Consider the following 26,165-nt stretch of genomic DNA (forward strand, 5'->3'; position numbering starts at 1 on the left):
ACACTTACCACAGAAGTCCACCCACTGGAGTAAAGGTTCTGAGCCCCACATCAGGCTTCCCAACCTGGGGGTCCGGCAACGGGAGGAGGAATTCCTAGAGAATCAGACTTTGAAGCCTAGTGGGATTTGATTGCAGGACTTCGACAGGACTGGGGAAAACAGATACTCCACTCTTGGAGGGCACACACAAAGCAGTGTGTGCATTGGGACCCAGGGTAAGGAGCAGTGACCCCAGGGGATACTGAACCAGACCTACCTGCGAGTTTTGGAGGGTCTCCTGCAGAGGCAGGGGTGGCTGTGGCTCACCATGGGGACAAGGACACTGGCAGCAGAAGTTCTGGGAAGTACTCCTTGGCAAGAGCCCTCCCAGAGTCTCTCATTAGCCCCATCAAAGAGCCCAGGTAGGCTCCAGTGTTGGGTTGCCTCAGGCCAAACAACCAACAGGGAGGGAACCCAGCCCTACCCATCAGCAGTCAAGCAGATTAAAGTTTTACTGAGCTCTGCCCATCAGAGCAACAGTCAGCTCTACCCACCACCAGTCCCTCCCATCAGGAAACTTACACAAGCCATTAGATAGCTTCATCCACCAGAGGGCAGACAGCAGAAGCAAGAAGAACTACAATCCTGCAGCCTGTGGAACAAAAACCACATTCACAGAGAGACAAGATGAAAAGGCAGAGGGCTATATGCCAGATGAAGGAACAAGATAAAACCCCAGAAAAATAACTAAATGAAGTGGAGATAGGCAACCTTCCAGAAAAAGAATTCAGAATAATGATAGTGAAGATGATCCAGGACCTTGGAAAAACAATGGAGACAAAGATCGAGAAGATGCAAGAATTGTTTAACAAAGACCTAGAAGAATTAAAGAACAAACAAACAGACATGAACAATACAGTAACTGAAATGAAAACTAAACTAGAAGGAATGAATAGCAGAATAACGGATAAGTGACATGGAAGACAGAATGGTGGAATTCACTGCTGTGGAACAGACTAAAGAAAAAAGAATAAAAATAAATGAAGACAGCCTAAGAGACCTCTGGGACAACATGAAACGCAAAAACATTTGCATTATAGGGGTCCCAGAAGGAGAAGAAACAGAGAAAGGACCAGAGAAAATATTGAAGAGATTTTAGTCAAAAACTTCCCTAACATAGAAAAGAAAATAGCCACCCGAGTCCAGGAAGTGCAGCGAGTCCCATACAGGATAAACCCGAGGAAAAACATTCCGAGACACATAGTAATCAAATTGGGAAAAATTAAAGACAAAGAAAAATTATTGAAAGCAGCAAGGGAAAAATGACACATAACATACAAGAGAACTCCCATAAGGTTAACAACTGATTTCTCAGCAGAAACTCTACAAGCCAGAAGGGAGTGGCATGATATACTTAAAGTGATGAAAGGGAAGAACCTACAACCAAGATTAATCTACGTGGCAAGGATCTCATTCAGATTCGATGGAGAAATCAAAAGTTTTACAGACAAGCAAAAGCTAAGAGAATTCAGCACCACCAAACCAGATCTACAACAAATGCTAAAGGAACTTCTCTAAGTGGGAAACACAAGAGAAGAAAAGGACCTACAAAAACAAACCCCCAAAATTAAGAAAATGGTAATAGGAACATACATATCGATAATTACCTTAAACGTGAATGGATTAAATGCTCCAACCAAAAGACACAGGCTTGCTGAATGGATACAAAAACAAGACCCATATATATGCTGTCTACAAGAGACCCACTTTAGACCTAGGGACACATACAGACTGAAAGTGAGGGGATGGAAAAAGATATTCCATGCAAATGGAAATCAAAAGAAAGCTGGAGTAGCAATACTCATACCAGATAAAATAGACTTTAAAATAAAGAATGTTATAAGAGACAAGGAAGGACACTACATAATGATCAAGGGATCAATCCAAGAAGAAGATGTAACAATTATAAATATATATGCACCCAACATAGGAGCACCTCAATACATAAGGCAACTGCTAAGAGCTATAAAAGAGGAAATCAACAGTAACACAATAATAGTGGGGGACTTTAACACCTCACTTACACCAATGGACAGATCATCCAAAATGAAAATAAATAAGGAAACAGAAGCTTTAAATTACACAATAGACCAGATACATTTAATTGATATTTATAGGACATTCCATCCACAAACAGCTTTCTTTTCAAGTGCACACAGAACATTCTCCAGGATAGATCACATTTCGGGTGACAAATCAAGCCTCAGTAAATTTAAGAAAATTGAAATCATATCAAGCATCTTTTCTGACCACAACACTATGAGATTAGAAATGAATTACAGGGAAAAAAATGTAAAGAAACACAAACACATGGAGGCTACACAATACATTACTAAATAACCAAGAGAACACTGAAGAAATCGAGGAGCAAATCAAAAAATACCTAGAGACAAATGACAATGAAAACACAATGATCCAAAACCTATGAGATGCAGCAAAAGCAGTTCTAAGAGAGAAGTTTATAGCTATACAAGCCTACATCAAGAAACAAGAAAAATCTCAAATAAACAATCTAACCTTACACCTAAAGAACTGGAGAAAGACAAACAAACAAAACCCAAAGTTAGCAGAAGGAAAGAAATCATCAAGATCAGAGCAGAAATAAATGAAATAGAAACAAAGAAAATAATAGCAGAGATCAATAAAACTAAAAGCGGGTTCTTTGAGAAGATAAACAAAATTGATAAATCATTAGCCAGATTCATCAAGAAAAAGAGTGAGAGGACTCAAATCAATAAAATTAGAAATGAAAAAGGAGAAGTTACAACAGACACCACAGAAATACAAAGCATCCTAAGAGACTACTATAAGCAACTCTATGCCAATAAAATTGACAACCTGGAAGAAATGGACAAATTCTTAGAAAGGTATAACCTTCCAAGACTGAACCAGGAAGAACCAGAAAATATGAACAGACAAGTCACAAGAAATGAAATTGAAACTGCGATTAAAAATCTCAAAACAAGCAAAAGTCCAGGACCAGATGGCTTCACAGGTGAATTCTATTTAGAGAAGAGCTAACACCCATCTTTCTCAAACTCTTCTAAGAAATTGCAGAGGAAGGAACACTCCCAAACTCATTCTATGAGGCCACCATTACCCTGATACCAAAACCAGACAAAGATACTACAAAAAAACAAAATTACAGACCAATATCACTGATGAATATAGATACAAAAATCCTCAACAAAATACTAGGAAACAGAATCCAACAACACATTAAAAGGTTCATACACCATGATCAGGTGGAATTTATCCCAGGGATGCAAGGATTCTTCAATATACGCAAATCAATCAATGTGATACACCATATTAACAAATTGGAGAAGAAAAACCATATGATCATCTCAATATATGCCGAAAAAGCTTTTGACAAAATTTAACACCCGTTTATGATAAAAACTCTCCAGAAAGTGGGCATAGAGGGAACCTACTTTAACATAATAAAGGCCATATACGACAAACCCACAGCAAACATCATTCTCAGTGGTGAAAAACTGAAAGCATTTCCTCTAAGATCAGGAACAAGACAAGGAAGTTCACTCTCACCACTATTATTCAACATAGTTTGGAAGTCCTAGCCATGGCAATCAGAGAAGAAAAAGAAATAAAAGGAATACAAATTGGAAAAGAAGAAGTAAAATCTTCACTGTTTGCAGATGACATGATACCATACATAGAGAATCCTAAAAATGCCACCAGAAAACTACTAGAGCTAATCAATGAATTTGGTAAAGTTGCAGGATACAAAATTAATGCACAGAAATCTCTTGCATTCCTATACACTAATGATGAAAAATCTGAAAGAGAAATTAAGGAAACATTCCCATGTACCACTGCAGCAAAAACAATAAAATACCTAGGAATAAACCTACCTAGGGAGACAAAAGACCTGTGTGCAGAAAACTATAAGACACTGATGAAAGAAATTAAAGATGATACCAACAAATGGAGAGATATACCATGTTCTTGGATTGGAAGAATCAATATTGTGAAAATGACTATACTATCCAAAGCAATTTACAGATTCAACGCAATCCCTATCAAATTACCAATGGCATTTTTTACAGAACTAGAACAAATCATCTCAAAATTTGTATGGAGACACAAAAGACCCCGAATAGCCAAAGCAGTATTGAGGGAAAAAAACAGAGTGGGAGGAATCAGACTCCCTGACTTCAGACTATACTACAAAACTACATTAATCAAGACAATATGGTATTTCCACAAAAAGAGAAACACAGATCAATGGAACAAGGTAGAAAGCCCAGAGATAAACCCACACACCTATGGTCAACTAATCTATGACAAAGGAGGCAAGGATATACAATGGAGAAAAAACAGGCTCTTCAATAAGTGGTGCTGGGAAAACTGGACAGCTACATGTAAAAAAATGAAATTAGAACACTCCCTAACACCATACACAAAAATAAACTCAAAATGGATTCGAGACCTAAGTGTGAGACTGGACACTATAAAACTCTTAGAGGAAAACATAGGAAGAACATTCTTTGACATAAATCACAAGAAGATCATTTTTGATCCACCTCCTGGAGTAATGGAAATAAAACAAAAATAAACAAATGGGACCTAATGAAACTTCAAAGCTTTTGCACAGCAAAGGAAAACCATAAACAAGATGAAAAGACAATCCTCAGAATGGGAGAAAACTATTTGCAAACAAATCAACAGACAAAGGGTTAATCTCCAAAATATATAAACAGCTCATGCAGCTCAATATTAAAGAAAAAAACAACCTAATCCAAAAATGGGCAGAAGACCTAAATAGACATTTCTCCATAGAAGACATACAGATGGCCAAGAAGCACATGAAAAGCTGCTCAACATCACTAATTATTAGAGAAATGCAAATCAAAACTACAATGAGGTATCACCTCACACCAGTTAGAATGGGCATCATCAGAAAATCTACAAACAACAAATGCTGGAGAGGGTTGTGGAGAAAAGAGAACCCTCTTGCACTGTTGGTGGGAATGTAAATTGATACAGCACTATGGAGAACAGTATGGAGGTTCCTTTAAAAAACTAAAAATAGAATTATCATATGATCCAGCAATCCCACTACTGGGCATATACCCAAAGGAAACCATAATTCAAAAAGACGCATGCACCCCAGTGTTCATTGCAGCACTATTTACAATAGCCAGGTCATGGAAGCAACCTAAATGCCCATCGACAGATGAATGGATAAAGAAGTTGTGGTACATATATACAATGGAATATTACTCAGCCATAAAAGGAACGAAATTGGGTCATTTGTTGAGACATGGATGGATCTAGAGACTGTCATACAGAGTGAAGTAAGTCAGAAAGAGAAAAACAAATATTGTATATTAACGCATGTATGTGGAAACTAGAAAAATGGTACAGATGAACCGGTTGGCAGGGCAGAATTTGAGACACAGATGTAGAGAACAAACGTATGGACACCAAGGGGTGAAAGCCACGGTGGGTGGGGATGGTGGTGTGATGAATGGGCGATTGGGATTGACATGTGTACACTGATGTGTATAAAATTGATGACTAATAAGAACCTGCTGTATAAAAAAATAAAGTTCAAAAGTTTTAAGAAAAAGAATGTAGAGGTCACTCTCCCCATGTTAAGCTTTCCAGGCCAGCCTCAACCTCACCTTTTGCAAAGGATGCATCCCCTTAATACAATTGCCTGGAAGGGATTCCTTACATGCTGTGAGAACATTTATAATGACTTTATAATGAATTTAGGTAAAAAAAAAATCACAAATATTACCATTAAGAAGTAAGAAAGAAATCATAAAACCAATGAAAGGAGGTTTGGATCAGGAATGCAAGAATGGCTTAATATTTGAAAAATCATTTTATTAGAAATAAAAAGGATAATATCACGATCATATGATTATCACAACATATGCTGAAAAAGCACGTGAAAAGTTTTAACATGCTTACATATATGTGTGTATATATATATGTGTGTGTTGTATAATATATATATATATATAAACTTAACACATTATGAATAGAAGGAAACATCTTTGTTTTTCTTTTAACATCTTTATTGGAGTATAATTGCTTTACAATGGTGTGTTAGTTTCTGCTGTATAAAAAGTGAATCAGCTATACATATACATATATGCCTGTATCTCCTCCCTCTTGTGTCTCCCTCCCAGCCTCCCCATCCCACCCCTCTAGGTGGACACAAAGCACTGAGCTGATCTCCTTGTGCTATGCTTGGAAACATCTTTAATCTGAAACAAAACAAGCTTTTAGGAACTATAGCATTCAAGGCTGAATTACTGACAGCTTTTCCCTAAATAGGAACAAGACAAGTACAGCAGCTATCACAAGCTCTATTTAACATTTCTCCAGAAGTCCTACCTAGGGCGATAAAACCAAAAAGAAAACAGAAGGCTTAAGATTTAGAAAGAAGAAAGTAAAATTGTCATTATTTGAAGACAAAGTAATTATGAACCCAGGAAAATGTGGAACATTTATAAATTCTTAACTATAATAAAAAAATTAACAAGGTCATTGAATACAAGGTAAGTATTTAAAAATATTTTTTAAGTATTTTAAAATGTACTTATATATACAGCAACAAAAAAATAAGTTTTTTAAAATGTGACACAGTAGCTTGCAAAAATATTAGAAACCTAAGAAATGTTAGCAAAATATTTTTTAAATCTATGCACTGAAAGCTTCAAATATTTAGCAAAATTAAAGATCTAAATAAATTGAAAAATTAGAAACATTTGAAAAATCATTTTTCAGTGAAAGACAAATCATTTTATACCCATAAGTTTTTTAAAAATTAAGAGAATATTATGTCTATTGATGGTAGGCAAATAGAAAAAAGCACTCTTTTTTGCTGCTGGAATTTTAAGTATTAAAATTTGACGGGAAAGTACATATCTTTTGGTAAAAATATAGGAGTCTCACTTTTAGTCCTTTACTGCATAGAATAAAATCTCCCCATATAAGAAAATGCATACATGTACGGATTTTGCAGCACTGTCATAATATTGTCACTCAATAAAAGTATGGCTAGATATATTATGGCATATCCAGACCAAAGAAATAAAGCAAAAAAACAAAAAGAATTAGGCTTTTTCTGTTTCCAGGCAAGGTTGAGTATCAGGGACCAGATTTAGCCTTCTGTCTAACAGTAGCAAAGAAATCAAAACGATATATACTAAATAATAGTTTTCAAATGTAGGGTAATCGGAATGTAGAACCACAGGATAATGATCTCTGAGAGGGGAAACAAATGAACTAAGCCATACAATTTCCCCAGCTTACTGCCTAAACCGCGTTTCCAGCTGCCATTCAGGGAGGGGAAGCCAGGAGGAGTGTGGTGGTCTCCTCAAGTTGAAAAGATGGCACCTCGGGGAGACTCAAGTGGCTGCAGTTCATAAAGCAGAGTTCCAGGAGGGGAGAGCTGCAAAGAGAGAGAGCTCCAGAGATCTCCAGAGGGCTCCCCCCAAATTTCCACCTGAGTACTGACCAGGGCATGGATATAAGGAAACTACCTGAGGCTGTAGGAAAACCTTCTAAAAGGGGTAGTTGAAACATTGCCTCAAGGTCACAAAGGGCCAGAAATAGTAGGGTCTTTTCACTAACCAGAGTGGAAACGTTAATTATACATAGGAATTGGAAAGAGTGCTCAAGTTAAATGAAAACTTATATCCAGACAAAACCTGTAGGCAAATTTTATAGAATATTCATAATCACCAAAATTTAGAAACAACCCAAATATCCTTCCATCTGTTTACACCCAACTCTAGTAGTATGATATACACTCAATAACTGGTTTGAGAAAGGAAAAAAAAAATCATTATATGAGCTTGGAGGAAATATACTATTAATACATATAGTTCTAATAATTAACAGTCTCCTTGCTATCATAAACTTTAAATTTAATCCAATCTGTCACAGAATCTTAAGGGAAAAATGAGACTCATTGGCACAAAAGCAACAATTAAGATCTCACTCCACTGTTAAATAATAAGCTGCATTTATAGTTTTAGATAACGGATGGATAGCCAAAGTCTCCCTTCCATCCCTAACATCTTCCCCAACTAACCCAATTTCAGTGGCTAAAGACACAGTCAATACTGTTAGTTTCACATACTTCTTGGGAAATCTCAAAGGAGAAACAAATATAATAATGTCCAGTGGGGTTATACAAGCTTAAAGAGGATCTACAGTACAGTTGCCTTATTATAAAGTTAATATGATACTAATGTACCTTTGTAATGTTATCCAAACAAAACAAAAACGGAACAAAACCCTTGTGTTTTCCTTGGAGCTTCACAAACCCTTATTCAATGCCATATGCAGTTATGGTTGCTCTATTTTAAGGGGATATGTAAAAATTGTACTGCTGATTAAAAGTATATATGTGGAAGAAGTAAGATTGTTTATTACAAAGAAGCCATAAGAGTGATTACATTGCATTCAAGTATTTGTAGATTTATTTTAAAGAGAGTGCTAACTCTCTGTTCTTAGAAAAAGGATTGAACAATTTTTCTTTCTGTTTTATGAAATTTGGATTGCTCTAAAAAGAAGACAACCCTACTGTACATGATTCATGACAACTAGAGAAAACTACCAGAAGACTTTTCCCCTCTTCATGCCTTCAATCCAACCTTTTAAAAAGTGTAACAAAAAGTTTTTTTATTAAAACAATGCTCCTTTCAGGAAACTCAATTAAGCACAAATTATTAAGTTGATCAGGACAATTTAAAGCAAGACAAACCAGAGTTCCATTTATAAAGTCTATAGATAGAAGTGAAAACACATAGTATCATCATTCACAACAGGAAAGAAAGACAACAATTTTGGGGGGGGGAAGGAAAAAAAAAGAGGAAAATGTCCTACCATGATTTGTGTTTGTTGTGTTCTCAGCATCAGGAAGATGGTGGTCTACACTCGTCAACCTTTTCACGAATTCCCAGTGTGAATCTTCTTCTGTGAGAAATGGCTCCCAGCCACAGAAACCAGACTCAAAGCCACACCTGAGATGATTTGCTGTTATGCACAAAAAGAAAACTGGTAAGGAGAAATGAAGGGGGAGCAAGCAGGGAAACACTGAATCTATGTTAGCCAATCAACATAGGCAGTCAGAACTGTCACGACACTTCGTAAAGAATGTTTCCTGATCATCAGAGTAGTTTTACTTTTTCCAGCCTCACAAAGTGTTCCATGTGCTGTGTGAAGCATTGCCCCTCTATACTTTTCTGTTTCCAAGCCTGGCACATTCCACCCTGGTTGGCCATCTCCACTGCATTTAATGAGACAGGGTGAAACTCTACAGCTTTTCAGAGGTCAGCACCTTAGAATTCATTCTATTATGCTACTTTAACAGCTTCTCAAAGAAAAAAAAAAAAAAAAAACAATCCCTAGCCACTTTGCATTGCAGGTAAATTAGATATTTTAAACTTTGCTTTGTTTCCCCTTCTTAATACACAACTAAAAAGTTGAAAAACACTTAAGTTGCTACATTTATCACAAAGCACGACTTCTAGAGAAAGTCAGGATTTGGGGTAAGCTTCCTAAGCACCTTTCCTAGCTTTTTCACCAAATTAGTGAGGAAAAAACAAAAGTTTCAGCAGACTGGGCCATACACCAGAAGTTCTAACAACTTGATTTGTGCTTTCAAGAAATTAGCTTTTATGTGTTTAAATTTTCTTTTCCTGAAAAAAGAATCATAGTATCAGCCTATCTGAGTTTGGGGGATAAATAAATACAATTAATTTAAAACATATTTCCAGGTATTTCTCTTTATGCAGACACATTTTCATAACATAACATATCATATCATATCATAACATAACGGGAGGACAAAATAATTCTTGGTCAGAAAACACCTAAAGTTTTGACCAGCTCCCTAACATCACAATTCTATTATCTTTAATAAAAGTAGTAATAGATGTGTTCCCACTGAGCTCCAAGTATGTGTCAAGTATTTTGCATATATTGCCATTTGTTTTCACAAATACCCTACACAGCAAGCATAATTATCCCCCAAAGATTTTCTTTTTGAAACTTTAGCACTAAGCAACTCACCTATGGTAAGTTTTAGTAAATGGAATGTCCAGGCTTTGAGCTGTTTGACACCAAAGCTTATACTTTGAAGCCTCCCTGCACCTGCGACTCTGTCTCAAAATTTAAAAGACTGCTTCATTGTATGCTTGCTCTTAACCATTATTTTCAGTTTTAAATAAAGTGAGCAATTTTATCAGCATATTGAATAAGCCCACTATATCTTAATAATCAAAGGATTTGCAAATTTCTATAAAAATGGAGGCCTGGTTTCATGACCAGATATTTCATCACTAACGTGTCGACTCTTAAAACACTGAAGCGCACTTTTCAAGGGACAGGGCCACTTAAATTTTCTCTACGTGTAAATTAAACATATAGTTCTTAGAGCTATGCTTGTTTCGACAGTCATATAATGGATATATAATGAAAGGTATTTTTCTTTACAAGCAAATATTATTTTCCCCTTAAATATATTTCCCCAAAAATAAAAACAAGCAAATTAACTATCATATAATAATGAAAACATGTTGCACATCACCTCATGGTGAATCAACATGACAAGGAGATGCTGTTCACCCACATAGTACTTAGCTGGAAATCTATTGCTTCTGGATGTTTCTTTTCACAGCTCTGGCTACAGAGTTGATAAGCTACTGTTATTGATAAAAAGTTAATGCTCCAAGGAGAGCCTCTTCTGTTTTGTGACAGTCTTAAGAACCTATGACCTAGCTGTGACTGTCTCCCTGGGCATCCAGAAAATTCTCTGATCTAGTTCTTTGGTCCTCTGTGAACTTTGCCACCTGCTAAGCCACCTCCCAGCCCTTCTAAGTCAGTTGGTAGAATGTAGAAATAGACAAGATTTGAAATATATACTTGACCTCTGAAATGTGCTTACAAGTTGCAAATTCTTGGTCGTGAACTTGGTCAAGGAATCCTTCCACCTCCCCCACCTCGGGTACCCTCAATTCCTAAATGCACACATCCTTGGAATAGAAAATCTTCCATCTGGGTTGGCCCAGGATTGTCCCAGTTTACACCTGTTGTCCAAGGATAATAATACCTCTCCTCTTTCCTCTCAAGTGACTCTGGGCAATAAATTCAATACTGCCCTGCTGGGGCAATAAATTCACATTAATTCACAAAGGAAGCAAGTCCATGCAGATAACAATCTTATTGTATATGCAATGGGTGTGAAATAGCTGTAAGACCAGTGAGTGTGGAAATGGAAAGTCAAAGTCACCCAAGCATCACCAAACCCTTCCGCAGACTCTTCACATCTGTGCCTGTGTCACTCAACTGCAAAAATGTAAAGACGATTTCAAGACGAAATAACTTTGGATTGAATAAATGTTGAAATTTGGCTTTAGGAGAAAAGTTCAAGCCATTTCTTTCATTACCTGGATGTTTTATCAGTTAAAATGTCAATCACCGCACTTTCCACAGAACACTAAACACCACTGTCCTCTGAAAAATGAAAATTAATTTTTAAAATCCATCACTATAAAGATATATGAAAGCACAATGGTGCAATCACCTCTGTAAAAATCTTGGTGAACTTCTCATGTGTTTTTACCAAAGACATTCATTCCAGTACACTTCAAAGGACTTGTTTTAAAGCTAAATATTCTAGAACTTAACTGTACTATAAAATACAAGTCAAGCTTCAAACCAAATATTAATGGAAGTTCTTCCATTAATATTTCCCCTACATAATTCAAAACATTTAAGGTGAAGTTATAAATATCTGAAGAAAACCAGGAAGGCCAAACACATTCTAGCAGCTAATAAATGTCTTATGAAACCACGTGTTAAATGTTTACAAAATCTAAAAAATCATGTATTCATATAAACAAAGTGTATTCATTACAAACAGTGAGTTTGATTATTTGGTTGCTTTTATTTAAATTTCTGTGACTACAAAACACATTTCACCATCTCTAATCAGAAGATGAGATATGCCACAGTTCATAATTTTAGTGAAATTTCACTGAGTTCATCAGTTAGAGTAATATTTTTAAATTATGACAATGCTTTGTCTTGCATATTTAACCACTGAAGCATATTAGCAGAAGAAAAAGAATTTCATTGTGGCGGCTGAGGAAAATTCTGGATCGTGAAAATTAAAATATTTATGAACTCTCCAGTTTGGAAGTAAATCAGTTCTCTATTACGTAAGAAAAAAGTTTGCATGGGAATGCTCCATTCAATAAGCATATATTAGGCTTTAATATGATTATAATATATAAACATTTTGTTAACATTTATTGAGAACCTACAAGGATCTTTTCTCCACTAAATATACATGTATTTCCCTTACCCTCAGAAAGTATTGTTAGTATTCAATATTTATTTTTCAAAATATGGAAGACATCCAGAGACAGTATCACAGTAAAGATTAAATGCATTGCACTGGATTCTTGGTTTAAGCTTCTTTCACTTGAATATTGTACCAACTTCTCCTTTGAAGTGTAACAATTTATATTAGCAGGTTAAATGCTCTAACATCTCCTATTTATTCAATTAAAAGCTTTTTTCCCCATGGAATTGTCCAAACGTTTTTGATTTAAACACACATCTGTCAATCCTGCCATCCTTTCTGGAACATACACACAGTCTTTTTCTGTATGTTATGATTGAAAATTAGATATATATATATATATATTCAAAATTTTATTGTGGTAAAATATACTTAATATAAAAATTACCTTTTTAACCATTTTTAAGTGTACAGTTGAGTGGCACTAAGCACCTTCACACTGCTGTACACCCAACACCATCATGAATCTCCAGAACTTTTCCATCCTCCCAAATCCAAACTCCATACCCATTAAACACTTAGTCCCCATTCTTCTCTTCCCCTCACCTCTGGCAACCACCATTCTGCTTCCCATTTCTATGAATTTGATTCCTCTAGGTAAGAAGAATTATACAACGTTTGTCCTATCGTGACTTGCTTATTTCACTTAGCATGTCTTCAAGGGTCAGCCACCTTGTAGCGTGTGTCTACATGTAAGCATTGGGTATATTTTCTTTGTACGTTGTTCAGCTAGTCAGTGTATACCTTTAGATATGTCTGGCACGTGTTATATTTTATTAGAAATGTTTTAAAACTATATTGCATATTTATTTTATTCTTAAATGTCCCTATTTTATACAGGATCATGTTAATAACGATCAAAAATCTATCGTTTGGAATCACGCAGTATTTGTCCTTCTGTGACTAGCTTATTTCACTTAGCATAATGATTCCACTTATATGAGGTACCTAAAATACTCAAACTCATATGTTATTCAGTTGGTATAAAGTTTCAGTTATGCAAGGTAATGTCTATAGTCAATAATACTGTATTATGCACTTTTGTCAATTGTTTTGCAATACTTAATGCTTTTAAAATACTTTTGCAATACTTAATGCTTGTCAAAAATACAGCCTGTTGTGAAGTATTTTGAGAAGGGAGAAGCAGAAAGGAGGAGCATGAAAAAAAGCTCACTTGTCTGCCACTAACACCAGTTCAGCAGGGCCTTTTTTATGTTCATGTGAACGATGTATTTGAAGCTGAAGGTGCTGTGGAGGACAGGCGTTTCCTGTGCATCTCCTGCACCAATCGTGAGGATGGAGCCTTTTAGGGTGGAATTGGCAAAGTTTTACTGGACAAGAGCGTCTAGACTGTTTAGAACTTTGACAGGTGACATCCTCCACTCGGTAAGGGTTAGATGACTTCGGACAAGTCCTACAAAACTGCTTGAAGTAAACCTCGTGAGCGCGGGGTTCACACCTCGCACCTCCACTTTCCCATCCTTGCAGTAATCACAGCCTTCTTCCTGCTCTAAGAACTGGAAACGCCCGCCGCGCTCCTCGCTGGCTCCGGGCTCTAGCCACCACCTGTTCCGCAGCGGCCAGCTCGCCTCGGTCAAGGTCACGCTGTCTGGGGCTTCCCCACCGGAGGCGGCTGCTTCAGGCTCCTGGGAGAATGCCTCCCCAGGCCTCCCGCGGCTCCCAGATCACCCACACCGTGGCCTGGGCCACGCCCTTCTCCAGGGACCACGGCCATTGGGGCGCCTTCCTCGGCGACACCTCTCCTGCCTCGGGGTGTCAGAGATGGTGGCCCTCCCTCTCCCTCCGGCGCCCCCAGCTCCGCTCGCCCTCTCGGCCCCTTCAAGGAAGGTGATGTGGCGGGATCCAAGGACTCGGGACAGCGCGGGAAGCGCACGCGTCCCGGGGCACCGGCCTGGGGGCATGCCCTGCTTGGGGAGGCCCCCAACCTGGGTGCCCTGCGGGGGAGGCCAAGCCGCCTGCACCCGCACCCTCAGGTCCGGGATCACAGGGACAGGGGGTCGCGGGTCTGCATAGCCCCCTGCACCGTCCCAGCGAGGGCTGCACCGAAATGTCGTGGCGCGTGTTCACCTGCAAGGGCCCATTGAGGCTGCTGACTGCAGGGCGAGGCGGGGCCTCACCTGCGGCAGGTGGTCCGTGAACCTTGCCCGCTGGGAGATGTGGAAACACTCAGCGGCCCTCAGCTCACCGCAGCCCCGGAAAGACCACGAGGTTGTGCAGAGGAAGTGGGAGGGTAGCGCCGGCTCGGGTGCCGCCAGCGGCCCTGCCCAGCCGCGCCCTTGGCTTTGGCTGCCAGCGGATGGGGTAAGGATCCTAGAGGGGGGCGCAACCCGGTACATGCAACCGTCCAGCACCTTGGCCTCCAGGGCACCCATATGCATAGCCCCACCTAGTTAAGAAGATAAATCTTGCGTCAAGTGTTCTTACTACAAAAGGGGTGGGGGGAGGGCAGAGGAGGACAAGGAAAACTTTGGAGGTGAAAGATGTGGTGACAGTTTCACAGGTGTATGCATATGTCCAAACTTATCAAACTGTATACATTGATTTTGTGCCGATTTTCATACAATAATTATACCTTAATAAAACTATTTTAAAATGTATTGTTTGGAATTATAATGCCCTTAGGGATTAGTGAAGTACTGGGAGTTTTGGTTCTATCATGAAAGGCCTCCAATTTGCCTCTTAAGACTACTTTTTTTTTTTATTGCCACCTGTTTTCTCTCTCAGCCATCTCTTCAATTCTGAAGTCTTTTAGGAACAGTGGTTCTCAAACTTTAATATGCAGGTGAATCACCTGGGACACTGTTAAAATGAAACTCTGGATTCTGTAAGGCTGGGTTATATCCTCAAGTTCTGCATTTCAAAGGGACTCTCAGATGCTGCCGCTGGTACTGCTGGTCAAGGGAGTAACGCTATAATAGCAAACTCTAGCAAAACCCATTTTCCCTTTACCATTAACCGCTTTTGAAAAGGCACTAGGCTACAGGCTCAATCAACTACATTTGTCAAAATAGTATAAAAGTAAGAGGAACTTGTTAAAGAAAGAACACCTGAGTGAATGTGCCTTTTGCAAAAATCACACTGACTACAGATACCAACTGAAAATATTCATGAGTTAATATTTACCGAGTCTCCAGAGTATGGTAAGTACTCCTGGTGTATTCAAACTATATCTATGAGCTACAGCATTCTGGAGATTCATCCTATACTGGGATACAAAGAAGATATAAAAGCACTTTCCTTGTGCTTCATGAACTTTAAAACTCTATTTTTAAGAAAAATTTGTATAACGAATTCAAATTTGTAAAATATAAATTTAAAAGTATGTGGAAAATGTTTCAAAGTGGCTTTAACTTTCAAAGGAAAGCCTCTTAATTTGTAATAACATATGTATGCATCTGTATATATGCACAATATGTTAAACACTAGTGCAGAAAATAGTGTAACGTTATATCAATTCTAATAATTCAATTACTATATAATTTCCTCAAAGCAAAAATGATTGTACAAATATTTACATGAAATACTCATGCTGACATCAAAGTATATGGATATTTTGTAATATGTAACATGGCTACCTTTTTTTTTTTTTTTGGTCATATCCCTTACAGAAGGTTGATCTCAAGCAAGCATGACAGGTTTTCTTTGGCCAAATGAGCTTACATTGTTTGGAATACTTATCAGACTAAGAAGTAACACTATCTGTTGATAAGCGCGGCCATCTGTCCCTGAATTCACACAAAGGAAATGGCAGGATGGTATCAAGATATACTCTATGGGGAAAATGCCAGATAAGTAATCAATAAAACTTCAATAAAGGAGGAGAAATGGGAAAATATGTCCAAAATCAAATGCTAAAGTATCTACCAATACTCTAGGTGGAATTCGATTAAGAAAACCAATTAAAAGGAAAGCCTTCACCAGAGGAAAAAAAGGAGAGAAGAAGCTAAGTTTCCATAGGTAGAATTGAAAAGATAAGAAATATATTTACCTTCAGTTATTGGAATTGAGGAATAATACAAACCATTAGAAAAGGTGAATTTCTCCCAAAAGAAATGAACCAAATTGTCTGTTAAAAAGCATTTAAATGAAGCATAAAGAGGAATGTGACACTCACATTGGAGAAAATGAATTGGTCCTCATATTTTTAATGAACAAAAGAGATGCACCAAAAATAATCCACAGAGATCATATTGCTAAGGAGATTATTTTGCTTCAATCTATGGTTAAGACCAGGTGTCTGAGGAATTAATTGAATTCCTGCTTACAACAGGCAGAGGATTTCTCGCTTGCTTTCCCATCTTCCCTTTTCTACACCCCAGTCCACTGCTGTTAATAAAATGCTTACTTGCCCATCAGCAGAAGCATTTCATTAAAAAGGTGACATTTATCTACTGCCATACTTTTCTTTTGCTCAACAAAATATATCACTAAAATAAAACACTGCAGCAAAATAAATGTCAAATTTTTAATAATTAAAAAACCCTCTTGTTTGTAACATAAAAATTGGATGCATTTAGTTTTAAATTCATTTCTAAAGAGACACAAGTATCTTAGTTGCCTAAGGTACCTCATATGAGAACCATCACGTAGGTTGTAAATTACATTATATTTCCTTTTCTAATACAACTAGGTTTGAATAGTAATGAATTTCTCATCATTACTCCTATCAAAGACTCTCAATAAATGGTCTGAAATGAAGTTGTTGGGCTTTTTTTGCCTAGTCATGAATACCAACCATGGCTGACATGATTTCTATGTCACCATGGTTGTCTGGAAGGCCATGGCAGCCCTTCTCCTCTTTACCCTTCCCCACAGCTTCCTACTGATTGGTCAGAATGGGAAAAAAGCCCTACATTTAATAAGGTTAGCAATCCACAATATATGTCTCCAAAGAGAAGAGTACAAATAGGTTCCCTCTCCCATCCATTTTCCTCTTTAATCAACACACACACACACACACACACACACACACACACAACTAATCACAACTATTCATTTGTTGAACAAATAGAGAGATTTCAAGTGTTAGCAAAAAGCACCAAAACTTCATAGAGATGTAGGATAGAGACGCCCACGAGGAATAGTAGTGATGGCTTCAGAATGAGAATGTACATTTACCTTACTTCATACAAATTAAATGTACCTTGCTCAAGACAAAGACTCTTAAATCCAAGTATAGTCGTGAATGTGAGCATATGAGTGAGTAAACCATTAATTTACTTACAGCAAGTCGCTGGATCCTCATCACTCTCATCAGAAACAGTCCTGCTGAGAGTCACAGACCAATTCTCGGGCGATGCACTGGCCGCTGGCACAAGTGAATTCATCTGCAGAGCAAAGCTGTCTGGATGGGGCCTGTGCACAGGCGTAGACCCAGAGCTCGTCTAGCCCAATAAAACCTTTCTGGCTCAAAATAGTCCCTTCAAAAATAATCTTCAGGGAAAAACAAAGAACAATTTGTGAGCTTACAATCTCTTCAAAAAGACCCAAAAACGAATAATAGAGATTAAAGAATTATTAAGAAAAAGGCCTGTTTAAAGAGCAAGCAAATACAACTAAGAATAAAGTTCCTATTTGATCAGCTTGACCCACACACATAAGACTGATGGGCACATTAGATCCACTGAGGCCTCTGAGAAACAACCCATGATCTGACGAAAGCATCCCATTTAACCACCGACAACGTCCGTAACTGCAAACTTGTTGTTTGGTCATCTTCACAGCCCTCTTACTTTAATATTCAAGGAAAAGAATAAATGTTAACACTACTTATACTAGAGCTATAACTGCATTTGGTTTTATAACTACTAAAATTAGTTATTGCAATGCATGAAGGGAAATGTCAGGCAGACAGTAAGATACACAATAGAACATTTAAAAGAATAATTTAGGGCTTCCCTGGTGGCACAGTGGTTGAGAGTCTGCCTGCTGATGCAGGAGCCTACGCATCCGGAGCCTGTGCTCCGCAACGGGAGAGGCCACAACAGTGAGAGGCCTGAGTACCGCAAAAAAAAAAAAAAAAATTTGACCTGAGTAGGGCTAGGTACAATGAAAAGTAATTGCTCTCCCCAGATATACAAGTCTACATCCCTAATTTCAATGCTAATTTAAATTAAGCAATGGGTGATAAATTCATAACTACAAAGCTAAAAATTAAACTCATGATAAAAAATACTTGTTTTTCCCTTTTATACCTGAAATGTCTTCAGTCCTTCTGGTATTAACACATCCGCCTTCACCCATTTTCTGTGAGTTGATATGTTGTATTTCCAAAATATTTCTTCTTCCTTTGATCCAAAGCAAAAGACATCACTCATTCCCCAAATTCTACTCTCATAGTTATATATGTGCTCTTTTAATTATATTTCAGTAGATTTTACCCTACCTGTAGGATATTAAGTACTAAGAAATCTAAAGTATTGGTTAAAAAGCTATATAACATTTTAAAAGAAAAATGAAGAAAAGGAGAGGGGAAGGGATGAAAAGATAGAGCACAGAGGATTTTTAGGGCAGTGAAAATACTCTTTATGATAATATAATGATGTATACATGTCATTCATTATACATTTGTCCAAACCCATAGAACGTGCAACACCAAGAGTGAACCCTAATGTAAACTAGAGACTTCAGGTGATAATGACATGTCAATGTTGATTCATCAATTGTAACATGTGTACCACTCTGGTGGAGGATGCTGATAATGGGTGAGGCTAAGCATGTGCGGGGACAGGGGGTATAAGGGAAATCTCTGTACCTTCCTCTTGATTTTGCTGTGAATCTAAAACTGCTTCTATAAAAATTATTGTTTTAAAAATAAGGAAATAAAGCATGTCTACATAGTAAAGCTGCCTATTTTTTTTTATGATGGAGAGTAAGGGCAGAAAAAAATTTGAATGGAATCTTGAATAAAGTACTGCACTTCAAAAAATAAAATTCTAAATAGCAACTAATAAACCAGCTATTTATATCTTAATCCCACTGACATTACTTCATTTTGCAATATTGCCATGATAATAGGAAAGAAAAAATGGCAGGCAAATATTTAACATGAGAGTTAAAAAATTGTTATCAGACATATTTTCTGTACAATCTCACCTTACATATTTTTTCCTATGGAAGAATTCATTCCAAGTTCCAAATAATACACTTGTTTCCTGGAGATTATACTTCTATTTGACTCTCCAGTCACTCAGTCAAAGACCTTTTCATGTCCTCTAAAGCGTGCTATGTCATGCATCTGTATGATGATCATTTTCTAGGTTGCAAAGTGTATCCAAAATTATGTTACTATATACTATGAGGTCAGATATTCGATAAAAGTCTATAATGTACTCCACAATTTTGCCTATGGTAGTGGACTTTATGATTCACGACTGTGCTTTTATGTTCTGAAATAATCCTATTTTTCCTTAGATTTAGTGAAATATATGTATAATGAACTATAGTGAAAATGCAGACAGTGGCATAAATGTATCTCAGGTTGAGCTCTGAGACTATCTCTGTGCTCTCCTTCTGAGAGACAGGAAACAGCACTGAAAGGTGACATCTAGTTGTAATTCAAATGACACATGACACTCATACTTTTTCAGACTCTCGTTAGCCTTTATTTCCTCACTTGGTTTCACTTATTTCATTCATACTTAAATTTTCTAAAAATGAATCTATTTTTGACTTAGTCCTTTGCCCTTTGTTATCTACTCCAATTTCCAAGTCTTAAGTATTTCAGAAGATAGTCGAAACCAATTAAAATATACTTCATTCCATTACTTATTCATATCAATGGTTAAGACTTCCACAAGACAATGAAACATACATGGGGGACACATTTTCAGCTGATAGCTTCCAGGTCACATCACAATGAAGTGAAGTTATAAAAAGTTGATAAATACAGCAAATTTTTCTTTCAATAATTTCTAATGCAACTTCAATTATTTAGCATCGAGACACGACATTCTCCACAGATGCTTTTAGTGACACTACTTGGCAAGCTGCATTCCCCATGTCCCCTCACTTTAATTTTATGAGGATAATTTACAGCTACTGTGCTCTTTCTTCACAGTGCCTGATTCCCCCGTTCTACTTAAAGAAGAATGCATTTACATTTTTTTCAGAAAGCTGAGCAGAGTTCTTTCTAAACTTAAATGGTTTTTCACACAAGAAGTTAATGGTATATTGTGTATGAAATCCAGATTTTTTCTTACCACATTTTCCTATCTGACAACACAAGCAATGAAAAGGAAAAAGGATTTACCTCAACTAAATGAAATCAGCTTTTATTTTATTTTTGTCCTTACTCTCAGACTCTTATCTAGTTACTTTCAACAGGTGTCAATGTAAAAAAGAAATCCTCAGTTCCGAAAAGCCTTTCAAGGGATGTTCTAATTTTCTATTATCTTAAAATCAATCAAAATTATTTAAATGTCTTTATTCCCCTAGACCAGGATCAATAATGCCATTTTACCTTTCAAGAAAAATATTTATTGCTAGATCTCTTAGAGATCAGCTTATCCTTCCCCCTTTCAATGAAAAAAAAAATCAGGGTATCAAATTCAAGGTTATTTTTTTTTAACTACTTTTGATTGCACGTGGTGATAGGACCATGTACTGTGGCAAAAACCTTCCTTCCAGGAGAGCTTATTATAGCTTTAAAATCTGTATCATACAAGAAAAGATATTTTCTAAGGCATTTTCTTTCCTGTCCCAACTATGTGTTCCTCCTATTTATTTGCCAGTGGGAATTTTAAAATATGTACAAGGCACCACAAGCTGGACACTCCCACTATCCTTGGATCACTGACATGGCAGCTGTCCTCAGGATAAAAGATAGGCCATTGCTATGATTATTTTCTTATAGATGATGGACAGAGACTTAATCCTAAGAATAGTTTGATGGTACAAACTAGAACTGCTACACACTGAAGCTGACTTTAAAAGTTTCAACTTTTTAGTTAACTTGTCTTTTACCTATTTTCTATTTCTCAAGTTCTAAAGTACTCTGAAAATAAAGAAAATTACCCTCAGCATTCTCACTAGATATTTCTTGGTTCATCAGCACATTTCGTTCTACGGGTTATTTTCGTTATTCTATTCATGGAATATGTAAATGATCATTTTCATCAAGAGCTAATTTTTTAAATGATAGGTTTGAAGTCCTTTTTAACTTTGTGATAAAACATCAACTTGTAATTTAAATGTGCTTTGATGCAGTTTGCATTGGTGACCAACGTTTTACGTGTACAGAGCACAGCAAATAGTGTCAGAAAAGACTGGACACTGCCTTGCAGAATACTGGGTAAACTAATGGATCAAACATCAGTCAACACTCTCTAAGATGTACCCCCAATTGGTTCTGATTAGCACACTAGGTCAGTTCTCCATAATTAACTTCTTCTTTTCCTATAATGTGGGAGATGGAATCTTGGTAAGTCTATTCTTATTATATGAGGTGGTATCTGAAGCCAATTTGTTTGCACTTTTTTCTTGTGCAATCCCAGAGCCAGCAGAGGAATGATATTGCTCACTTTCAATAACTCAAAACTCCATATCCACATACTGAAACTTAAAATCTATCACTGATGTTCAGGGTAGATTAAACTAATCCTTAGTATTAGAAGGTAGATAACAAGTTTCTACTCAAACTTAGGACAGTGACTCATTCAAAATCTAATGACTATTGATTACCCACCATATGAAAAACACTATTGTAGGACCATATATTTTTAAAGCATCTTTAAGCATAATATAAGCTCAACAAAATTATTCCAGACCTTTTTTTAATTATGCCTTTGTGAAGAAGGATTTGGAAATTACAGAAAATTTCAAATTGCCTGAAAGCTCAATGGGCTTGGCTTACATGGCACAGGTGATAATAACTAAAAGGTGCTTAAACCTTGAATGGTATAACATATACGGATAAAGTTTAACCTATTTTTTTTTTTTAATTTCTCCCAATTATCTGGAAAGTTTGGAGTATTACACAAAGGGCAGGGAGAGGTTTCTGCCCCTCCATCCACCCCACACCATGTCAAATTGAATGAAATATATCAAATAGATTCTAGGGCAGTGGACTGCCAAATATTGCTACCAAAAAAATGTTACAAAATATAGTTACAAAATGCTACAAATTGTGTCTCATCCGGGTAACAAAGGACAATGTATTAGGCCATCTGATGAGAGTAGTCATTCAACTTCATGCTTTAGAAGTCTGGAAAAGAGAAGTAGAAGAAAAAAGACTGGATATGATGAAAACAACACAAAAGGAAAAGGGAGAGGTGATATGATAGAACTCAGAAGAAAAGGGGAATGCCTCTTGAATGTTCAAGTATCTTGGTAATAAGCAGTCTGATACTTGAGGATTAATTATGAAGTCACTGCAAACTTCAGAAAAGAAGAGAAGAAAATGCTGTTGACAGATGGTTAGTGGCACTTGTTAAGTACAGATGACAAACTTTTGTTGAATAATCAGTCTGGCTGATGTCATGCAGACGTTTCAGCTGGATTTATCCAAAGCGTCCTGAGCCCAAGGAAACTACTTGCTTGGATACTTTTACTGTCTTTCTTTTCCAATGTCAGAATTCCTGCAATTATTGTCCAATGTTTCCCATTTGTAGAATAACTGCTGTTTACCCCTATGATTTTTTTACTCCTACCTATAAATAAATTCTTCTTCACAATAGAAGGTCTTTAAAGTGTCTCAAGTGTTTTCCCAATTGTAGAGAATTGTTTTCAGTTAGGTTAAAAAAAAAAAAAAAGACATGGATTTGTTTATTCGCCAGCATTACCACTACAACTTTCAATCTGCCCAGCACACCCTTTTTTTTAAATTTATATGACTCATTTGGCTGTATTTAATCAGCAATTACCAATCTTTTAAAACTGTATCTGCTGTACCAGAACAAGTAATTTGCTTCCATCATATTTACAGCTTTAAGTATACAGAGATCAAAAATCCAGAACAGATCACATCAGAGCTTCAGTATAGAGTTAATAATACAGAATCCCAAATATATTATTACACCATAGTGTTTAATATATTTTCATGAATTTTACCAATTTTATGAAATATTTTGCAAACTACCACAGTGTACATGACAATATCTCCTAAACCAGCTTCTTAATACTTCTTTTTAAACGTATACCAATTAAACAACATTTGTGCTATTGTATAGCACAGGGAACTATAGTCAATATCCTGCAATAAGCCATGATGGAAAAGAAAAAAACAAATTCCCCCTCAGAAGCAAAAAAAAAAAAAAAAAAAAAAAAAATTAAAGGTATCCCAAATAAAGTCAAGATAAGGAATAGCCTACATGCAACTGAGAAATAGAAACAAAAGTTGCCAAGAACAGAAATTTCATTTATTCAATGAATTTGAAATTAATGCAAGTTTCTTCTCACCTTTTTATTATACAGTCCTACTCTCAGAACACTGTTTTCCATAGAGTAATAGAATTGAAGATGACAGCTCTTGCCCAAGCAGTGACACACAGAGCTATTTAGATAAGCCCTGCTGTCTAAATGGTTAAGAGTAGAAGCATGCTTAGCCCCTACCCATATATAGTAACCTGAAAAATAAAGGGGAAAAAAAGCAACTTAGAAAAAATGAGCTGCTTTCTGTTTGAACAAAATTATTGTATTATTTTTCCAAATCAAGCTTGAAACACAAATATTTTATTTAAAAGAATACGATGTTTCTAAAAGATTGCATCAACTACAAATTACAGATTTTTGTTTCCATATTTGATTTCTAAAATGCATTGTAATCTCCTCCTAATTCCTAAAATCAAAGTTTTACAATACCTTCAATATGAAAATTCAATATTCTTATAAAAAGAAATCTACTGATATAAAAATCTCTGTGCCACCAAATGATCATTCTTTTGAATATAACAATGCAATCTTTCTTTAATCAAAAATTCCTCATCTTTCTTCCCAAAATTATTTTCCCTTTTGATTATTTTTTCTATTCTTCACAGAAAAACTTTTATCTTTTGAGGGAATATAATTTAAACTGCCCTCTTTCTTACCAAACTACATGGAAGCATCATATACTTACAGTCCTACTACACTACACATATGGATTGTATAGTACATAAAAATACTGTCAATCAATTTTTTCCATCTGATTCTTAAAACCAATTTGGATTGCTTTTGAACTCAATAATATATACAATACAGAGATACAAAGATATTTCTATGTTTTATAACTTCAATTTTCAAAGATAAAGTCTTTCAAATGTTTTATTTCTTTGTAAGAGAGCAAATATTCCTGCAACATCTAAAAACTTTGAACTTAAATTCAGTGAAATTTATTTACTAGACATGTTAGCCTTTAATCAAACTAGTATATAATAAGTTAATACTTTTCCTCTGACCTATACGTAAGGAAATGATAAATAAAATAAAAACACATGTTTACAAAAGCAGAGACAGATTAAACAAGATAAAACATCTCAAAGGATAAGGAAAAAATAGATATGCCAAGTGATGAGCAGGGCTGAAACCACAGAACTCTTGGATGTTGGGGCAAGAAGCAGGCTGTAGTAGCTAGAATTTTGACTAATTTAAATGTTGCAAAATCCTGGATGAACAGAGTCAAATTCTCTCTATGAAGTCAAAGATTAGGTCTGGAAATCCTTCTCATAAACTGAGGTGGGAAAGATACTTACCCTCACTGCTGTGGGCTATGGCTAAGTGACAGTACGTGCAAAACTCCAAGCATTACCATCAAGTATGAAACCCTAAACCAGGATTGTTACTCAGATAAGGTTCTGGGTTGCTGAGTAATACCACGATAAAACTGCTGAACAAGGAGGTAGGAACAAAGTAGAAGAGAAGGAAAGAGTAAAGTGGGTTTAAAAAGAGAACAAATCTAATTGAAAAAAAGCCTGCAAAATTTCCAGTTTCTGGACCACCATGTAAGAAGCTTGGAAGTTGTTACTCCTGTCCACTTAGCAAGAAAATATATGAACAAACTGAAAATCAACAACTCTTCTTAGGCCCCTAGGAAAATTGAGGTCATGGCACAAACCACTGTGCAAGAATTGGTGAGGTAAGCAGATACAGAGAATCACAACTTTCAAGAGCAGAATCCCAAAATTGTAGGGAAAGTACAGGGGTGGAAAAAACTAGATTGTGATTGATGAACTGCTGGAGGCTCAGTGTGAACACATTTGAGAGTTAAAAACTCCAGGCAGTCCCACCTTAGGGAGGACCCCACTCTTTTGTGAGTTTTACCTTCAGGAGCCCTACCAGGTCCTCACAGTAAGAATCAGAGAAAAATCCTCTTGTGCCTACAGCTGGGGGAGAGGAAAAGTAGTCATTTTGAAATATACCTGGACTCTCCTGCTATTCTTAATAAGGCTTTCACTCAAGAGAAGCTTTACAACCAGCTAACCGACTGGAGATCCTAAATGGGAGAAGTGAGATATCAAATCCAGCAGGTTCTAACCTTCCACATGACAGGAGCAAAATACCCAGATCCAGCCCCCACTGGATCAAAGACTGAGATCCATTCATAGGACTATAGGATGCTTCCCTTCCCCTCACAGCTTATCACCACATCAAAAGTGGTCCTGTATGATAACAAGGAAATATTACCAAAAGAACTGCGGGTCTCAGGCCTTATTTCAGAAGATATCTTTAGAGAAACCCGAAGACAACAGTGGGACCAAAACAAGAACACTACATGAAATTTTAGTCTCAGACATTAACGGCTACAGCCAACAGTAAACAGAGCCTAAAC

At 36.7% G+C, this 26,165-nt stretch overlaps 1 protein-coding gene across 1 annotated transcript in view; it reads right to left on the bottom strand.

The window, feature by feature from the left end:
• MALRD1 (MAM and LDL receptor class A domain containing 1) overlaps positions 1–26,165 on the bottom strand; it is a 592,374-nt gene that overhangs the window by 505,404 nt on the left and 60,805 nt on the right. The window contains 5 exon segments of the mRNA XM_032621667.1: positions 8,917–9,066; positions 17,646–17,679; positions 17,681–17,854; positions 18,616–18,708; positions 23,819–23,985. Coding sequence (XP_032477558.1) covers positions 8,917–9,066; positions 17,646–17,679; positions 17,681–17,854; positions 18,616–18,708; positions 23,819–23,985 — 618 coding nt within the window.

Source organism: Phocoena sinus, chromosome 2 (genome assembly GCF_008692025.1).
Source record: "Phocoena sinus isolate mPhoSin1 chromosome 2, mPhoSin1.pri, whole genome shotgun sequence".
NCBI lineage: Eukaryota > Metazoa > Chordata > Mammalia > Artiodactyla > Phocoenidae > Phocoena > Phocoena sinus.